The sequence below is a fragment of the Canis lupus genome, chromosome 25, assembly GCF_011100685.1.
Source record: "Canis lupus familiaris isolate Mischka breed German Shepherd chromosome 25, alternate assembly UU_Cfam_GSD_1.0, whole genome shotgun sequence".
In the NCBI taxonomy this organism is placed as follows: Eukaryota; Metazoa; Chordata; class Mammalia; order Carnivora; family Canidae; genus Canis; species Canis lupus.
In genome coordinates this window covers 26,060,279-26,075,591 of record NC_049246.1, presented here as the reverse complement: position 1 = coordinate 26,075,591, position 15,313 = coordinate 26,060,279, and the positions used below count along the sequence as shown (strand labels likewise).

Here is a 15,313-nt window from a genome sequence, read left to right as displayed (position 1 = left end):
TGTTTTGATGTTTGGTAGTCTTAAATTTTGTTAAAAGTCAAATTCATAAATGTTTTTCCTTTTTGGGTTATTGTTTTATTATGTCCTAAGAACCTTCGCCTATCCCAAGTCATAAAAATATTCTTCTCTGTTCTCTTGTGAACTTAGATTTTATATTTACTACTATTATCTATCTAGAATTAATTTTTGAATATGGTGGGGGACAAAGTATTTCTTTTTTTCTACGTGAATATTAAGTTGCTCCAGCAGGCATGCATTGAAGATATTGCTCTTTTCCCATTTGATATCCTTGGCAACTTTGCACTAAATCAAATTTCTGGGTTCTCCATTCTGTTCCATTAGTCAATCCTTAAATAGTATCATGCTGCCTTTCATAATAAGTCTTAAATTTATATAGTGATATTTCTATAGTTTGATTTACCTATTTCAATATCATGTAAAATTCTAGGTCCTTTGTCTTTTTTTCCCTTAATTTCTTTCTTTCTTTCTTTCTTTCTTTCTTTCTTTCTTTCTTTCTTTCTTTCTTTCTTTCTTTCTTTCTTCTTTTCTTTCGTCTCTCTCGCTCTCTGATCTCTCTCTTTCTTTCTTCTCTCTCTCTCCTTCTTTCTTTCTTTCTTTCTTTCTTTCTTTCTTTCTTTCTTTCTCTCTCTCTCTCTCTCTCTCTTTCTTTCTTTCTTTCTTTCTTTTTCTTTCTTTCTTCTTTTCTTTCTTTCTTCTCTTTTAAGTGGCTCCACATCCAGTATGGAACCCATCGTGGAGCTCAAACTCATGACTCAGATGGAGACCTGAGTTGAGATCAAGAATCAGCTGCTTAACCAACTGAATCACGCAGGTGCCGCATCCTTTGCATTTCTATATCAACTTTAGAGTCAGTTTGTTGTTTTCAATAAAAAAAAATCTCCTGGGATTATGTTGCATCTATAGGTCATTTTAGAAAGAACTGACACCTTGTAACAATGTTGAGTCTTCCAATTCATGAATATAATATGTCTTCCATTTAGGTCTTCTTTTATTTATTGCTGCAATGCTTTTCATTTTTCTTTTGCTGCTAGTGTATAAAAATACAATTGATTTTATGACAACTTTGCATTCTATAACTTTGTTAAACTCACTAACTCTAATATTTCTGAGTTATGTTTTATGATTTTCTACATAAACAATTGTGTCATCTGCAAATAAAGATACGTTTACTCTTTTAAAAAAAACTTTACACTTTCTTACTTGTTTTCCTTAAGGAGTAATATGCGTCGAGTAAACATAACCTCTTTTAGAGTGTTCATCTTTAAGTGTTGACAAACAAACATAGTTGTGTGACCACACCACAACCAACGTATAGAGCAATTGTGTCATCCCCAAATATTTTTTCATATGCTTTTGTAGAAAACCTCCTGTTGCCCTCAGTTCTTGACAATCACTGACCTGTTTTCCGGCCCTATAGTTTTGCCATTTTCAGAATGGCATTGCAATGGAATCAAACAGCATGTAACCAGTGAAATTAGGCTTCTTAAATTTAACATAATGCATTTGCCATTTATCCATGTTGTATCATGTATTAACAGCTGATATATTAGTATCATTCCTTATTTTTTTTGGTATTTTAATAGATTGTACTTGTTTAGAATGGTTTTAGGTTCACTGAAAAATTCCCATTTATTCACTGCCCCCCTCTCCCCCTGCCCAGCCTCCACTATCAACATAGATTGTACTTGTTTAAAGCAGTTTTAAGTTCACCAAAAAATTCCCATTTACTGGGATCCCTGGGTGGCGCAGCGGTTTGGCGCCTGCCTTTGGCCCAGGGCGCGATCCTGGAGACCCGGGATCGAGTCCCACGTCGGGCTCCTGGTGCCTGGAGCCTGCTTCTCCATCTGCCTATGTCTCTGCCTCTCTTTCTCTGTGTGACTATCATAAATAAATAACAATTAAAAAAAAAATTCCCATTTACTCACTGCTCCCCCATCCCCCTGCCCAGCCTCTTCCACTTTCACCATACTGCACTAGAGTGATAACATTTGTTACATTTATTGTTGGAGATAAATACCAATGAGTGTGATAGCTAGATCATATGATCAGAGTATGTTTAGTTTTTAAAGAAGCTCTCAGTCTTCTGAAAGGGCTGTACCATTTGCATTCCCACCAGCAATGATTAGAGTTCCTGTTACTCCACATCCATGCCAGCACTGTTGCTGTCAGTGTTCTGAATTTTGGTCATGCTAATAGATGTGTAATGGTAACCACCTGGCCTGCAGGCTCTCCTAATTTCTTGAGTGCCAAACTCATATTTCCCTACTCTGTAATGGCTCTTTGTATGTGCTTCTAAGGGTGGTGGCGAGAGTGAGCCCTGGTAGATGGGAGTGCATACAGTAGGGAAGCCAAAATCTACGACAAGGGAGAAATCAAAATTTTGGGTTGTAGTGCTACCTTTGGGAAAACAAGTTTTCTAGCAATCACTCTGGTGCATTGAATTTTGAGAGAAGACATAAAAACTTAAGAATTCTTCTAAAACTGCATATTTGAAGTATGGAGCAGTTGTATCATACAAGGTCAGAGAAAGCCCCAGATAGGCAAAATATACCAACAAAAAGTATCTCCCATCTGAATGCGGCTAGTAATGATTGGAGGAGGACATTGTTACTTGAGCTGTGAGATCAGCAACACAAGCTCCAAGGAGCATGGAGAATGAAGGAAACATGACATCACAAAAGGTCACAAAAATTCTTCAATAACTAAATCCAAAGACAAGACAATCCAAATCTGCCATTTACCTGACAATTCAAAATTGCTCTTTGAGAAACTAAAAAAGAGAATGCACTCTTTGGAGTAAAGCAAATAATTCATAGTTATTGACTCAGAAGAGCATGAGTTGCACATTTAAGCTAATATACAAATGAATGGGGGCTTCCAATATTTAGACAAGCTAACAGGATTTGAAATGCAAATCCTGAATGATAAATGTTCTGAAATAGCAAGCATCAGAAAATCAACACCCTGCTCTTTATAGGATTCCAATCCAATTAAGCAGCCCTACATGATCATTTTTATATTCTATCTGATTTTAGGACACTTTCAAACTATGGAGGCTGTCCCAACATCGCGTGACATATGAAAGGAGGAGGGAGTAGAGGATGTTTCTATCCTCCTGGCTTATGATCACAGGAAGGAATTGGTGAAGACAGTCCCTGGGAACACTAGGGAAAGCAATGGATTTTCTCTATGCTATCTTGTCTCACTCAAGATAAGCTGAGGGAAGGAGAAGATCAGGTTAAAATCTCTGTGGTTGTTGCCCTGATCTCTGAATCTTTATAGGCAATTCTAGTTCACCGGCTTCTTGGCTAATAGATACGTATCAGTTGCATTTCTTATTTAAGTCAACTCTAAGTAAAAATGAATTTCCTTAAAGACAGACCTTTAATAGTTCTTGAGGCTTCTCAGAATCTCTATTCCAACTTCTAGAATAAAAAATGTCATATCACTTTTATTCTTTCTTTAGTTTATCTTCTTATTTATTATTGTAGTTTAATTGACATACAATGTTATATTAGTTTCAGGTGCACATCATAGTGATTCAACAATTTTCCACATTACTCAATGCTCATAGCGACAAGTGTAGTCACCAGGTGTCATCTTGCAACATTATCACAATATTATTGATTCTATTCTCTATGTTGTATTTTTTATCACTGTGACTTATTTTATTTATAACTGGAGGTTTATGCTTCTTAATCCCCTTCATCTATTTCAGCATCCCCTAACCTACCTCTCCTCTGGCAACCAGTTTGTTCTGTGCATTTAAGAGTCTATTTTGTTTGTTCATTTGTTTTGTTTTTTAGATTACACATATAAGTGAAATCATATGGTATTTGTCTTTCTCTGTCTGACTTATTTCACTTACCATAATGCCCTCTAAGTCCATCCATGTTGTTACAAATAGCAAGACCTCATTGTTTTTTATGACCAATATTCCAGTGTGTGTGTGTGTGTGTGTGTGTGTGTGTATGTATGTTATTTTTTTGTTTTCTCTTTTTACTTGAAACATTCTCAGGAATAAGTTCACGCAGTCTATCTTTGAAATCCATTCATCTATTTTTTTTATAGATTTTTAAAAATTTATTTATTTTTAGGAGACACAGAAAGAGAGACAGAGACATAGGTAGAGGGAGAAGCAGGCTCTCTGCAGGAAGCCTAATGCAGAACTTGATCCTGGGACCCCAGGATCATGCCCTGAGCCAAAGGCAGACCCTTAACCGCTGAGCCACCCAGGCATCCCTCCATTCATCTATTGATCCATCCACTCATCTATTGACAAAAATCATTCAATGTGATGTATTCAGCACTGAAATTAAAGAAAATTGCTCCATATCCAGAATCTATCCTCTTTGCCAGTGGACCCTTTGTGCTGAACAGTAGGTGCAGAACTCCACACTCATGCATCTGTATGTAGATTGATGGTGTTGAGCAATTAGGCAGATATTCAATAGAATCACTATAGTTAGTAGGATAACCAGCACCACAAAGAAGTTGTAGTTTTGCCTATTACATCTTCATAAGTTTGGCTGGTAAAGAAAACAGTGAGTCCAATATGAACTTAGAAAATTTATTACTTACACATACAACAAAGCAAGATCAGCATGGTGTTACCTCCTAGTGCTACAGGATGCACCCAACAAAGGGGCCAGATGATGGATAGCAGAGATTTTGGGTCACTCTGCTGCTGAGGAGTCAACTATGAACCATAGCCAAGTGGTTGGATAATCTGTAGCTGAACCTAAGGAGGTTGAGGTGGAAAGTACTATGCTTTCACTTTCTGAAACCAGGAAGGGCTGAGAACCTGGTTTATGACTGCCCTTTTCCCTTGTGTTTCATGAAGAACTACAGAGTCCAACTCAGCCAAGACTTGGGCCAGCTTGGCAGTTAAACCTTGCCTATGTAGTTTAGTGAGAAATATACAAGGTCATCAGGGGGCCAGGGCAGACCTTTTTCCTAAGATGCACAGTCCACAGAGAAGGTGAATGGGGAGCTGAAGGAATGGTAGGGTAAAGCCTAGGTGTAAAATGATGTTTCTACAATTTGAAGCCTCTATAAATAATTAAGACATCCTTTCTATGAGTAAAGAGAGAAATAGGTGCTGAGAAGAAAATAGATATCACTTTGAAGTGAGAAAATATATCCTAAGTTTTCATGAGAAGCTTAGCTGTCTTTAGGAAGGCAGCAGCTCAGCTTTTCAAACACAAGATTCTGATGGCTTATTTAAAAAATACTAAAACCCAACAGCTGTGGGCACATCACAGTGTCACAGTTTAATCTAAATTCTCTGACTGTGTAAAAGATGGTGGAGAGGATGTCAAGGATATTCAAGTTAATTGGCATTCACTGGCTTCTCCTGTCAGGGCTCCGGGTTTCCTTTGATACAGCACTCTAGTTGAAACAGACAGTAGTCAACTAACATTTCACTTGTAAAGCACTCAAGTCTGCAGATACCATTCCCATAGCATTTCCTGTGTATTTCTGATGACAGTGGATTCAAACCTGGAAAGAAAATGAATGGAAAGATAATTCACTATGAGTCTCTTTGGACTGTGGAATTAGTACCTCCATTTTTATCAAACTGGATTCCAAGGAGACTTGATTATAATGATTGTTTCTGTAACTGGAAAAAAAACCCTACAGCTTCCCTTCACCTCCCCCTCCCCCTCCATTCATATGTTAAAACCCTAAACTCCAATCTGATTATATTTGAAGAGAGGGAGTCTCAGAGGTAACTAAAGTTAATTGAGGTTGTAAGTGTAGGGTGTAGGATGGTGGAGAGGTTGACTGTCTAAAAGCCAGGAAGGTAGCTCTCATCAGAAACTGAATCAGCCTACAGTTGATTTTGGACCCTCCAGCCTCCAGGACTGTGAGAAAATAATATTTGTTTAAACCACACAATTTGTGGCATTTTGTTATGGTAGCTGAGCTAAGATAATTGGTAATTTGGAAGTTTGCCCAAATCGGTCAGTTAATATACTCAATCAGGTTACCTATGCATGTAGTCATTCACTCATTATTTAATTATGTATTCATTACAAAACCAATTTTTATAACTCCGGGTACTGTTGGGGTACAGATTTGAGTATGATATAGACCTTAATGTCAAAGAATTTTCAGTCTAGATGAAAAAGAGAAGAAACACAAAATATCTACAAGAGAGAAGAAAACATGACAAGTCCAGTGAAGCATTTGCAGCATAGGGTGACATTATGAGTTCAGGGGAGGATGAAATATATTCTGAAGATTTACTATATCTTACTGGGGCCCAAGGCATTTTGAGCTGAGTTTATACTTTTATAGACATGCTATTCTGTAGAATTATCAAAATATGAATAACTTTATTTCTATATGTAAGAAGGTGTTAAAATGAAAAGTGTAAAATATTTGATCATCTGTAGAAATTTTGAGTCAACACATATCCTATGCATGTCATCATGCCCTGGAGGATAACCATCCTATAGGGAGAAAAGGGATTAGGGTTACTTAGCTGGCAAGATGAAAGCCTGAGAAAATGAAATGTAGAGGTTTACATAACATGACAAGAAATTCCTATGGAAGTGATGAGCTTTGGGAATGTGTCGGGCACTAAAGGCAACATTGTAGACTACCTTGTTGGCTGTCTAGAGGCCATGAATCCATCCCCATAAACCATAGTGGAATTAGTCTCATCAACAGCTTCAAGAGGCCTGGATTGTATGGATTCTTAAATCCAGCCTATTGAGTCACCTGACCCCAAAATGTGGTTCATCTTCCTAGAGATTACTTGCAGGAGGGTGAGAAATTAAAGGGATACTATAACATATGTATTTGGACTGATTCAGTAGCACTGAGTGAAGAGAATATTCAAGAAGAGACTTCAAAAGTCAGTAATGAATATCGTCAAGCTAAAGTTTGAGACCAGCCAGTGCTCCGTGTCTCTCATGTCTCTCTACTTGCTATCTCATCTCATTAGCACATAAAGCTTATTAATTCTTTTGGAACAAGCAATTCCAAATCTGTTTCTCTGTTATCTAAGGCATCTACAGATAATAAATTAACTATGAACAATTTCAGTAAATTAGAAAGCCTAACAAATTGTGTTATTGCTATTTGCTGGTTTTGACTATTATGCCTAGACATGTTCCTAAATTGGAGAGTAAACAATAGTGGCAAAACAGGATGGGGCATTACTAATGACAATATAATGATAGCTCTCATGAGTCAGTACTGTACATATTACATACGGGCCTATTCCAAACATTATCACATTTAATCCTTGCAAGACGCTGAGGTTGGTATTATTGCCACTTTGTGAATGAAGAAACTAAGATTCAGAGATAATTAGACTTTTGTCTCAAACTGCATGGCTAACACAAGCTGGGGAGCCAAGATTTAAGCTCAGGTCTTGCTAACATCAAACCGATTGATATTGATTCCTACTTTGAAAATAGAAGGATTCATGGTGGGAAGACGTTTATAGGTCTGCTTGGCGGAATTGCTCTTCTAGACAAATGACTCCCTCCCCGCCACACCAGTTCCCCATTTTACCTGCCAGCACTGGGTCCCAAAAGAAGAGCAAGATAAGCACAACGAGGAGAGGCTTCATGGCTGGGAGCCTCTGTTGAGGCTGGTGGCAGGATCTTACTCTGGCTGTCAGAGTATAGTAAGAGAAGGTTGAGTGCGCCCTCCCATACAAACCTCTCAGGTCACTGATCTTCCCTGAGGCAGAGGAGTTGGCAATGCTTATGTGAGGAAAAAATTGACAGCCCTTTCCCGTTTGACAGCTTTTCCTATTGACAAAGGCACTGCTCCCCCACCTGCATTTTCCAAAGGTACTCCTGGAGATCTGAGAACTGTACTTTTTCTTTTTTAAGCAAATGAAAAGAAAATATTTTTTAAAAAATATTTATTTATTTAAGAGAGAGAGAAAGAAAGAGAGCATGTGCACACACACATGGGCAGGGGGATAGGGGCAGAGGGAGAGGGAGAAAATCTCAGGCTCTCCACTGAGCACAGAGCCCCATGCAGGGCTGGATCTCACCATCCCTGAGATCATGACCTGAGCTGAAATGAAGAATCAGGCTTTTAACCGACTGAGCCACCCAGGTGTCCCATCCCATATCTTCTTTATCCACTTAGCATTGACAGTCTCTGAGGTTGTTTTCATATCTTTTCTTTCTGACAATTATTTAAGACCTTTATTAACAGGTGTTTGCTTTTTGTTTTTTTTTTTTTTTTGAAAAAAATCAAGTTGTAAAATTTTATTACAAATTAAAAATGAGACTCTTAAAAATCTCAACTTGGCCAGATATGAAACAACTTAAAAACTTTAAAGGTATATTGAGAAAAAAGCTCAAGCTTTCTTTTTTTTTTTTTTTTTTAAAGATTTTATTTATTTATTCATGAGAGACACAGAAAGAGAGGCAGAGACATAGGCAGAGAGAGAAGCAAGGCTCCTTGTGGTGAGCCTGATGCAGGACTCAATCCTAGGACTCCAGGATCATGATCAGAGCCAAAGGCAGACGCTCAATCACTGAGCCACCCAGGTGTCCCCCCCCCCCCCCCCTTTTTTGAAAACACATTTGTCATTACCAAAAGAGACATCTTCAGGTAAAAATAATAAAAACCCCATGCTGCATAGATAATGCAGATAGTTCCATTTATGTGGTAAGTGGGCCAAAACAAAGCACTTAAGATCTTTAGCTTCAAACGTATTTCTTATTGCCAGAATTTCATATTCGTTTCTTCTTATTGGATGAGTAAACCAGACAATGGTATAGATGGTAGAGATGGTGAACCAGTATTTACACAGCCCTAACCTATTCAGCCTCAGAGCAGATAAATTCTCAGCTGGTGGATTGGCTATTTTTGTCTCTTTGCCATCATGTGGTTTAGGGTTTTCTGGGTGTCTATGTGGGTAATTGAAGTTGTATTGGTACTGACATGGAGGTGGCTGTTGACCTTGGGTCTCCTCTCCTTGGTTTTCCTTTTTTCCTTCTCTTTTTCATTGCTGTCCTCTTTAGGCTGTCTTTAGCAAGGAGGACCCCTGTGGAATTGTGGTTTATAATCCTGATGCATATTCTGTCTCACTGGTATACCTTGTTCTCCTGCACCCTGCTTGTCAGCTCCCTCCACCGCTTGTCCCTGCACAGGAGAGTTGACGCCCATAGGGTCTCCATGTCCTAAGGTGGGAACTGTGCACAGCCCTCCTTTTCCCATTCTCCCTATTCTGGTACTGCTGCAGGTACTTGCGTGAATAGCGTGGGTAATGGTTACCATCTGCTGTGTATTTATAGCCTTGCACTGGAGCTCCACCAGGAGCTGTCACATTTCCCTTTCCTCCTTCAACAACGTCAAACTCCATAGTCTCTCCATCTCAAACACTGCAGAGGAACTTCCTGGGGGTTATTTTTGTTTATGGCAGTCTGGTGTACAAATACATCTTCCTTAGTGTCATTTCTGTTGATGAAACCGTATGTTCTCAAAACCTTCCTTGAATGACCTTCTTGTCCCCACTGGCAGGTGCTGCTGGTATGAGGAGGCCTGGGACTGCTGGTGGTGCTGGGCTTGGTGTCGGCAGCACTGAGAGAGAGGCGGTAGGTAGCTGCTCCGTCTGGGCCTCGCTGTTCAAGGTTGCAGGTGATGGTGAGTGGGGCCGGCTGTGGCAGCTGGGCTCCTTCCACGGTGTGATGGTAAGTAAGCTGGCTGCAGTGGTGGGGCTGCTCAGTGCTCTCTTGGGGCTCTCTCACTCCTGCTGCCGATGGAACTTGGTTGTTTCCATATCCTGGCTATTGTAAATAATGCTGCAGCAAACACAAGGGTGCAGTTAACTCTTTGAGATATTGATATATTTTCCTTTGGATATGTACCTAGAAATGGGATTGCTGATCACATGTAATTTTAATTTTTTGTGGAATCTCTATACTCTTTTCCATAATGGCTGTCTCAATTTACATTCCCAGAAATAGTGCTCAACAGTTCCTTTTTTTCCACCTTTGCCAACATTTCGTATCTTTTGCCTTTAAAAAAAAAAATAGCCATTCTAGCACATGTGAGATAATATATTGCTGGATTTTGATTTGATTTTCCCTGATGATTAGTGATGTTGAAGACCTTTTATTTATCTGTTGACCATTTGAATGTCTCCATTGAGACCTGAGCTGAAGTCAGGTGCTAAACCAACTGGGTCATCTAGGTGCCTCCTTTTTTCGTAGGTTTTTAAATTCTTTTCTTCCTCTTTTGCTGTCTTTCTTTGCTAACTGATTTTTTTGTAGTGGTATTCTTTTATTATTTTCTCTTTATTATTTGTGTATTTATTACAGGTTTTTACCTTGTGATTACCATAAAGCTGTCATCATACATGTTATAGTTCTAAGTCTATTTTAAGTTGGTAATAACAACTTTATTTTTTTTTATTTTTTTATTTTTTTAATTTTTTTTTTTTTATTTATTCATGATAGGCACACAGTGAGAGAGAGAGAGGCAGAGACGCAGGCAGAGGGAGAAGCAGGCTCCATGCACCGGGAGCCCGACGTGGGATTCGATCCCGGATCTCCAGGATCACGCCCTGGGCCAAAGGCAGGCGCCAAACCGCTGCGCCACCCAGGGATCCCGGTAATAACAACTTTAATTGCATAAAAAATCCACACATTTATTTTCTTATCACTATAATTTATGTTGTTGGTGTTCCTGTTTGCATCTCTTTATATTTTGTACTCATTAACAAAATATTGTAGCAATATTTTTGACAGTTTTTTCTTTTAACCCATATGCTAGAATAGATACATTTTCTTCATTGCATCTGGGAATTTGTTTACTGTCTCTTAGTCAGCAGAAGCTTCTTTTTCTGTTATCATGACATTTTAAAAGTTAAACCTCCTTCTAAAATTATCAAACCATCCTTTGCTGGAATTAAAATTTCCAGCTTTAGATTCTTCACCTTCCTTTTGCTTTAAATTGACTTTGCTTTTTCTCTAATCACATTATAGTCTATAAGTATGCCTTCTTATAGCAATCTTACACCTGCTACATAAAAGCTGCATTTTCATTATGACCTAAAAAGTATTTTGCAGGGATGCCTGGGTGGCTCAGCCGTTGAGCATCTGCCTTGGGCTCAGGGTGTGATTCCGGGCCTGGGAATCAAGTCCCGTATTAGGTTCCCATAGGGAGCCTGCTTCTCCCTCTGCCTGTGTCTCTGCCTCTCTCTCTCTCTGTCTCTCATGAATAAATAAATAAAATCTTTAAAAAAAGTATTTTGCAAAAAAGTGCAACTTTTACACTTGCTGGTGTAGCTGCAGCAATGGGTTGATGAATTTCCTTTTTTTTTGTTTGTTTGTTTTTATTACGGTCTTATGCTGGATTTATTTATTTATGTCTGCCTGTTTCACATTTATTTTTATTTTAAAAATTGATACAACAGGTACAAAGAAATATAAAATGAAAGGAAAAGTAGATAAATGAAATAAAAGAAGAATATATTTTATCCCCTATTTGTTCCCCTGACCTAAGCAGACCCATTTTTGCCATGAATTTTGTATTTATCTTTTAATATTTGTATTTATATTTTCAATATTTGAAAAATATTTTAAGCTATATCTGACTATCTATAGATGGATATTCCATAGACTATGGTATGGAGTATTGTCTTCTTTGTTATTATTTATTTATTTATTTATTTATTTATTTATTATTAAATATTGTTTTATTTTGTTTACTCATAGGAACACAGAGAGAGAGGCAGACATACTTATATATTCATATAAATATATTATTTATAATATATTTTATAGTAGTAAGTGATAGAGTGATAGAATAGTATTTACATATGTTTTATGCATTCATGACATACTTAACTTTTTCCTATTTTTTTCTGTGTTTCTCAGCTACATGGTTCATTTGTGAGTTTTTTCAAGTTGTCACAAATCTTCAAAAAGTTTTCCTATTTTTTTATTTACTTATTTAGATTTATTTATTTTAAAGACAGAGAGAGAGCAGGGAAGTGAGAGGGCTCAATCTCACGACCCTGAGATCACAGCCTGACCTGAAACCAAGAGTTGGATGTCACCCAGGAGCCCCTCCAATATATTCATTAAAAAAAATCTGCAAGTGGAGCCATGTAGTTTAAACACACATTGTTCAAGAGTCAACTCTATACAATCCATTAGAATTGAGTGGCTCAACAGGAAAGGATTACATAAAAGCATGGATCCTAGGAGGCAGGAATCATTGGAAGCTATCTTAGAATTTGCCTACCCTCCCTACACCTGGATTTTGTTTGGGAAATTTCTTACTAATTTGTTAGATTTTGATTTTAACAATATTTTTAAAAAGCATTTCATCTTTTTCCTGTTTTCAAAAGTCTAAAACACTTAATTGACCATTACTATATTCTGAACAATGTGTACCTTTTCCTCTCAAAAAGAGAGAAACAAAGAACAGACTTCTGCATGTCAAAAGATGATGTTCACAATAGCCAAAATATGGAAAGAACTCAGATGTCCATTGACAGATGAATAGATAAAGAAAATCTGGTGTACACACACACACACACACACACACACACAATGGAATATTACTGAGCCATCAAAAGAATGAAATCTTACCATTTGCAATGATGTGGACAGAACTAGAGGGTATTATGATAAGCAAAACAGGTCAGTCAGAGAAAACAAATATCCTATCATCTCATTCATATGTGGAATTTAAGAAATGAAACAGATAAACATAGGGGAAGGGAAGGAAAAATAAAATAAGATTAAAACAGAGAGGGAGGCAAACCATGAGACTCTTAACTATAGGGACCAAACAGGGTTGCTGGAGGGAAGATGGGTGGGATTAATTAGGTGATGAGCATTAAGGAGGGCATGTGATGTAATGAACACTGGGTGCAACTGATGAATCACTAAACTCTACCTCTGAAACTGATAATACACTATATGTTAATTTATTTTATTTTTTATTTTTAAAGATTTTGTTTATTTATTCATGAGAGACACACAGAGAGAGGCAGAGACATAAGCAGAGGGAGAAGAGGCTCCCTATGGAGAGCCTGATGTGGGACTTGATCTCAGGACCCCAGGATCACAACCTGAGCCAAAGGCAGATGCTCAACCACTGAGCCACCCAGGTGCCCCTTAATTAATAGATTTTAGATTAAAAAACACTCAAGGAAGATTAAAAAAAAAGAGTCCTAGGCTCTACTGAGACAGCCTGATCCCCCTAAAAATCCAGATTTCTATTTCCATCAAATAAACCAGAAGATATGGCAACATTCTTTTGGCATTCTCTGCATGACAAGAATCTATTAGAATTGAGTAGAAGTTACCCTTTATGTAAGGCCTGTATGCTCCATGGCTCCCCTCTCCTCATCATTCCCCACGCTTCTCCCTAATACTTAGACACACATTAATTACCACTTGTCATAATGAACTTTTTTTTCTTATAATACAGAAATACATCTCTGTGCAAGACTCTTAGAAATGGGGAAAGGAGCTCAGAGCTGCCAACTCAAGGAAGCCTCTGAGGGACTCTGACATGACAAAGACAATATATAAAGTATGGAGGCTGCCCACAGAGCTATTATGTACCATTGTGCAACTCACCTCATTGCCTCTGTGAATGATGCCCCGAGGCTTGTGCAGTGAGCAATCTGCACAGCTGTTCAGTGCATTCGGAGGCATGAGAAAGATACAGGTGTGGGACAAAGCTGTGAGAATAGAGCAGGCAGGATATGGTCCCACATGAGGTGGAGACAAACTGAGGTTACAGGAGGGGGAGTGGGGGCATGAAGTAACTGGGTAGATGGGCATTAAGGAGGGCATGATGTAATGAGTACCGAGTGTTATATGCAACTGATGAACCACTAAATTCTACCCCTGAAACTAGTAATACTCTATATGTTAACTAAACTGAATTTAAAAAAAGAGACTATGTTCACTTGGGCACTGGAAGGAACTCTTGGACTCAGATTTTATGACAGATTTTGGAGAATGCAGATGCATGAAGAGCTTATTCTTTCTCTAAACCAAGTCTTGAATAAGGTAGAGGAAGAAGGATAAAATGGGCATGAAGGAAGATGAACAGCTCAGGTAGTGGGGGGAGAAGTGTCATTGTTTTTCTCTCCAGTCCTGGATTCCACAAAGTGGGAGGGAAAGGAAACGGGAGGAGGTGATGGAGAGTAGAAACTCTGGGTAGAGTCTGATGTCATGGTGCACTCGTGTTTCCTTGTGTGAGTGGAGCTCAGCGAGGTGGCAAGACCATAACACAGCATTGATTGGTTTTCTTTGGTAGATAGATCTGAGGTAGATATTTGTCCCCCTTCCCTCATACGGGTTCCCTCAGCATGGGAAGAGAGTAGTAGTAGAATCCTGTATGACTGGGATCACCATGGATGTGGTGGAGCAATAGATACTCCCCCTGGAATTTCTGGCAAGCTCGAACGATGCTTGAGTGGCAGAGTTATCGCATAGACTAAAGAATGAGCTTCACCCAAAGAGTTTTTAAGAATTTTATCAGGAACAAGAAGCAGGGGATCCCTGGGTGGCTCAGCGGTTTGGCGCCTGCCTTTGGCCCAGGGCGCGATCCTGGAGACCCGGATCGAGTCTCGTCGGGCTCCCTGCATGGAGCCTGCTTCTCCCTCCTCCTATGTCTCTGCCTCTCTCTCTGTCTCTCTCTCTATCACAAATAAATAAATCTTTTTTTTTTTTTTTTAAAAGAACAAGACGCAACTTAGCTGTTGTACATTGGCTGGTGACTGAAGACCAGGTAGGAATGTTGATTGTCTTAGTAATGTTAACATCATCAGTGCTTTCCCAGATGCCTCACCACTGCTTAAGTCTTGAATTTACAAATAATTTAGAGAAAACAAGCAATTCTGAATACACTGAGTTTAAGTTTCTGTGACCAGGAGGAATGAGGTTCATAATAAGAATTAGGTTCATTTATTAAAAAAATAAAGTTACATTTTTGCAAAGGTGCACAGTGGACTCATATCTATATGCCTTGCATGACTCCATTTTGCCAAAGCACCTCCTTAATGACTCTCCCTCTTTCCTTCTAACCTACTTTCTCTTCTGGCCTCTCCAGTTTAGTGAACTGCATTGCTCACCATAACTTTGCTAGCTTTGAAATCACAGTATCACCTTTCATACCTTCTTCTCATTATATCCCATTGCCACTAAATTCTGTTAATTCTACTTCTGAAATCCATTCCTGAATCTCTTCTTTCTTCTTAATCCTCACTACCACTGTTCTAGTCCTAGATCACTGAAATATAATAGCGTTGAATAAATATGTTTGTATAAGACTGTAT

The 15,313-nt window shown here is 38.5% G+C and overlaps 1 protein-coding gene and 1 pseudogene across 1 annotated transcript; both read right to left on the bottom strand.

The window, feature by feature from the left end:
- Positions 1–4,577: 4,577 nt before the first annotated feature.
- DEFB134 (defensin beta 134) lies at positions 4,578–7,694 on the bottom strand. The gene is made up of 2 exons (XM_038573063.1): positions 7,552–7,694; positions 4,578–5,523 (listed from the first exon to the last, which is right to left on the bottom strand). The coding sequence occupies exons 1-2, from the start codon at positions 7,607–7,609 to the stop codon at positions 5,381–5,383; spliced, it is 201 nt and encodes a 66-aa protein (XP_038428991.1). The 5' UTR covers positions 7,610–7,694; the 3' UTR covers positions 4,578–5,380.
- Positions 7,645–13,823, bottom strand: LOC119877551 (annotated as a pseudogene).
- Between the last annotated feature and the right edge of the window lie 1,490 nt (positions 13,824–15,313).

Bases quoted from the DNA above. Each gene is read 5' to 3' on its own strand.
- DEFB134 (XM_038573063.1), bottom strand. From the start codon at position 7,609: ATGAAGCCTCTCCTCGTTGTGCTTATCTTGCTCTTCTTTTGGGACCCA. The intron at 5,524-7,551 runs GTAAAATGGGGA...TTTTCTTTCCAG, and splicing joins TTGGGACCCAGTGCTGGCAG to GTTTGAATCCACTGTCATCA.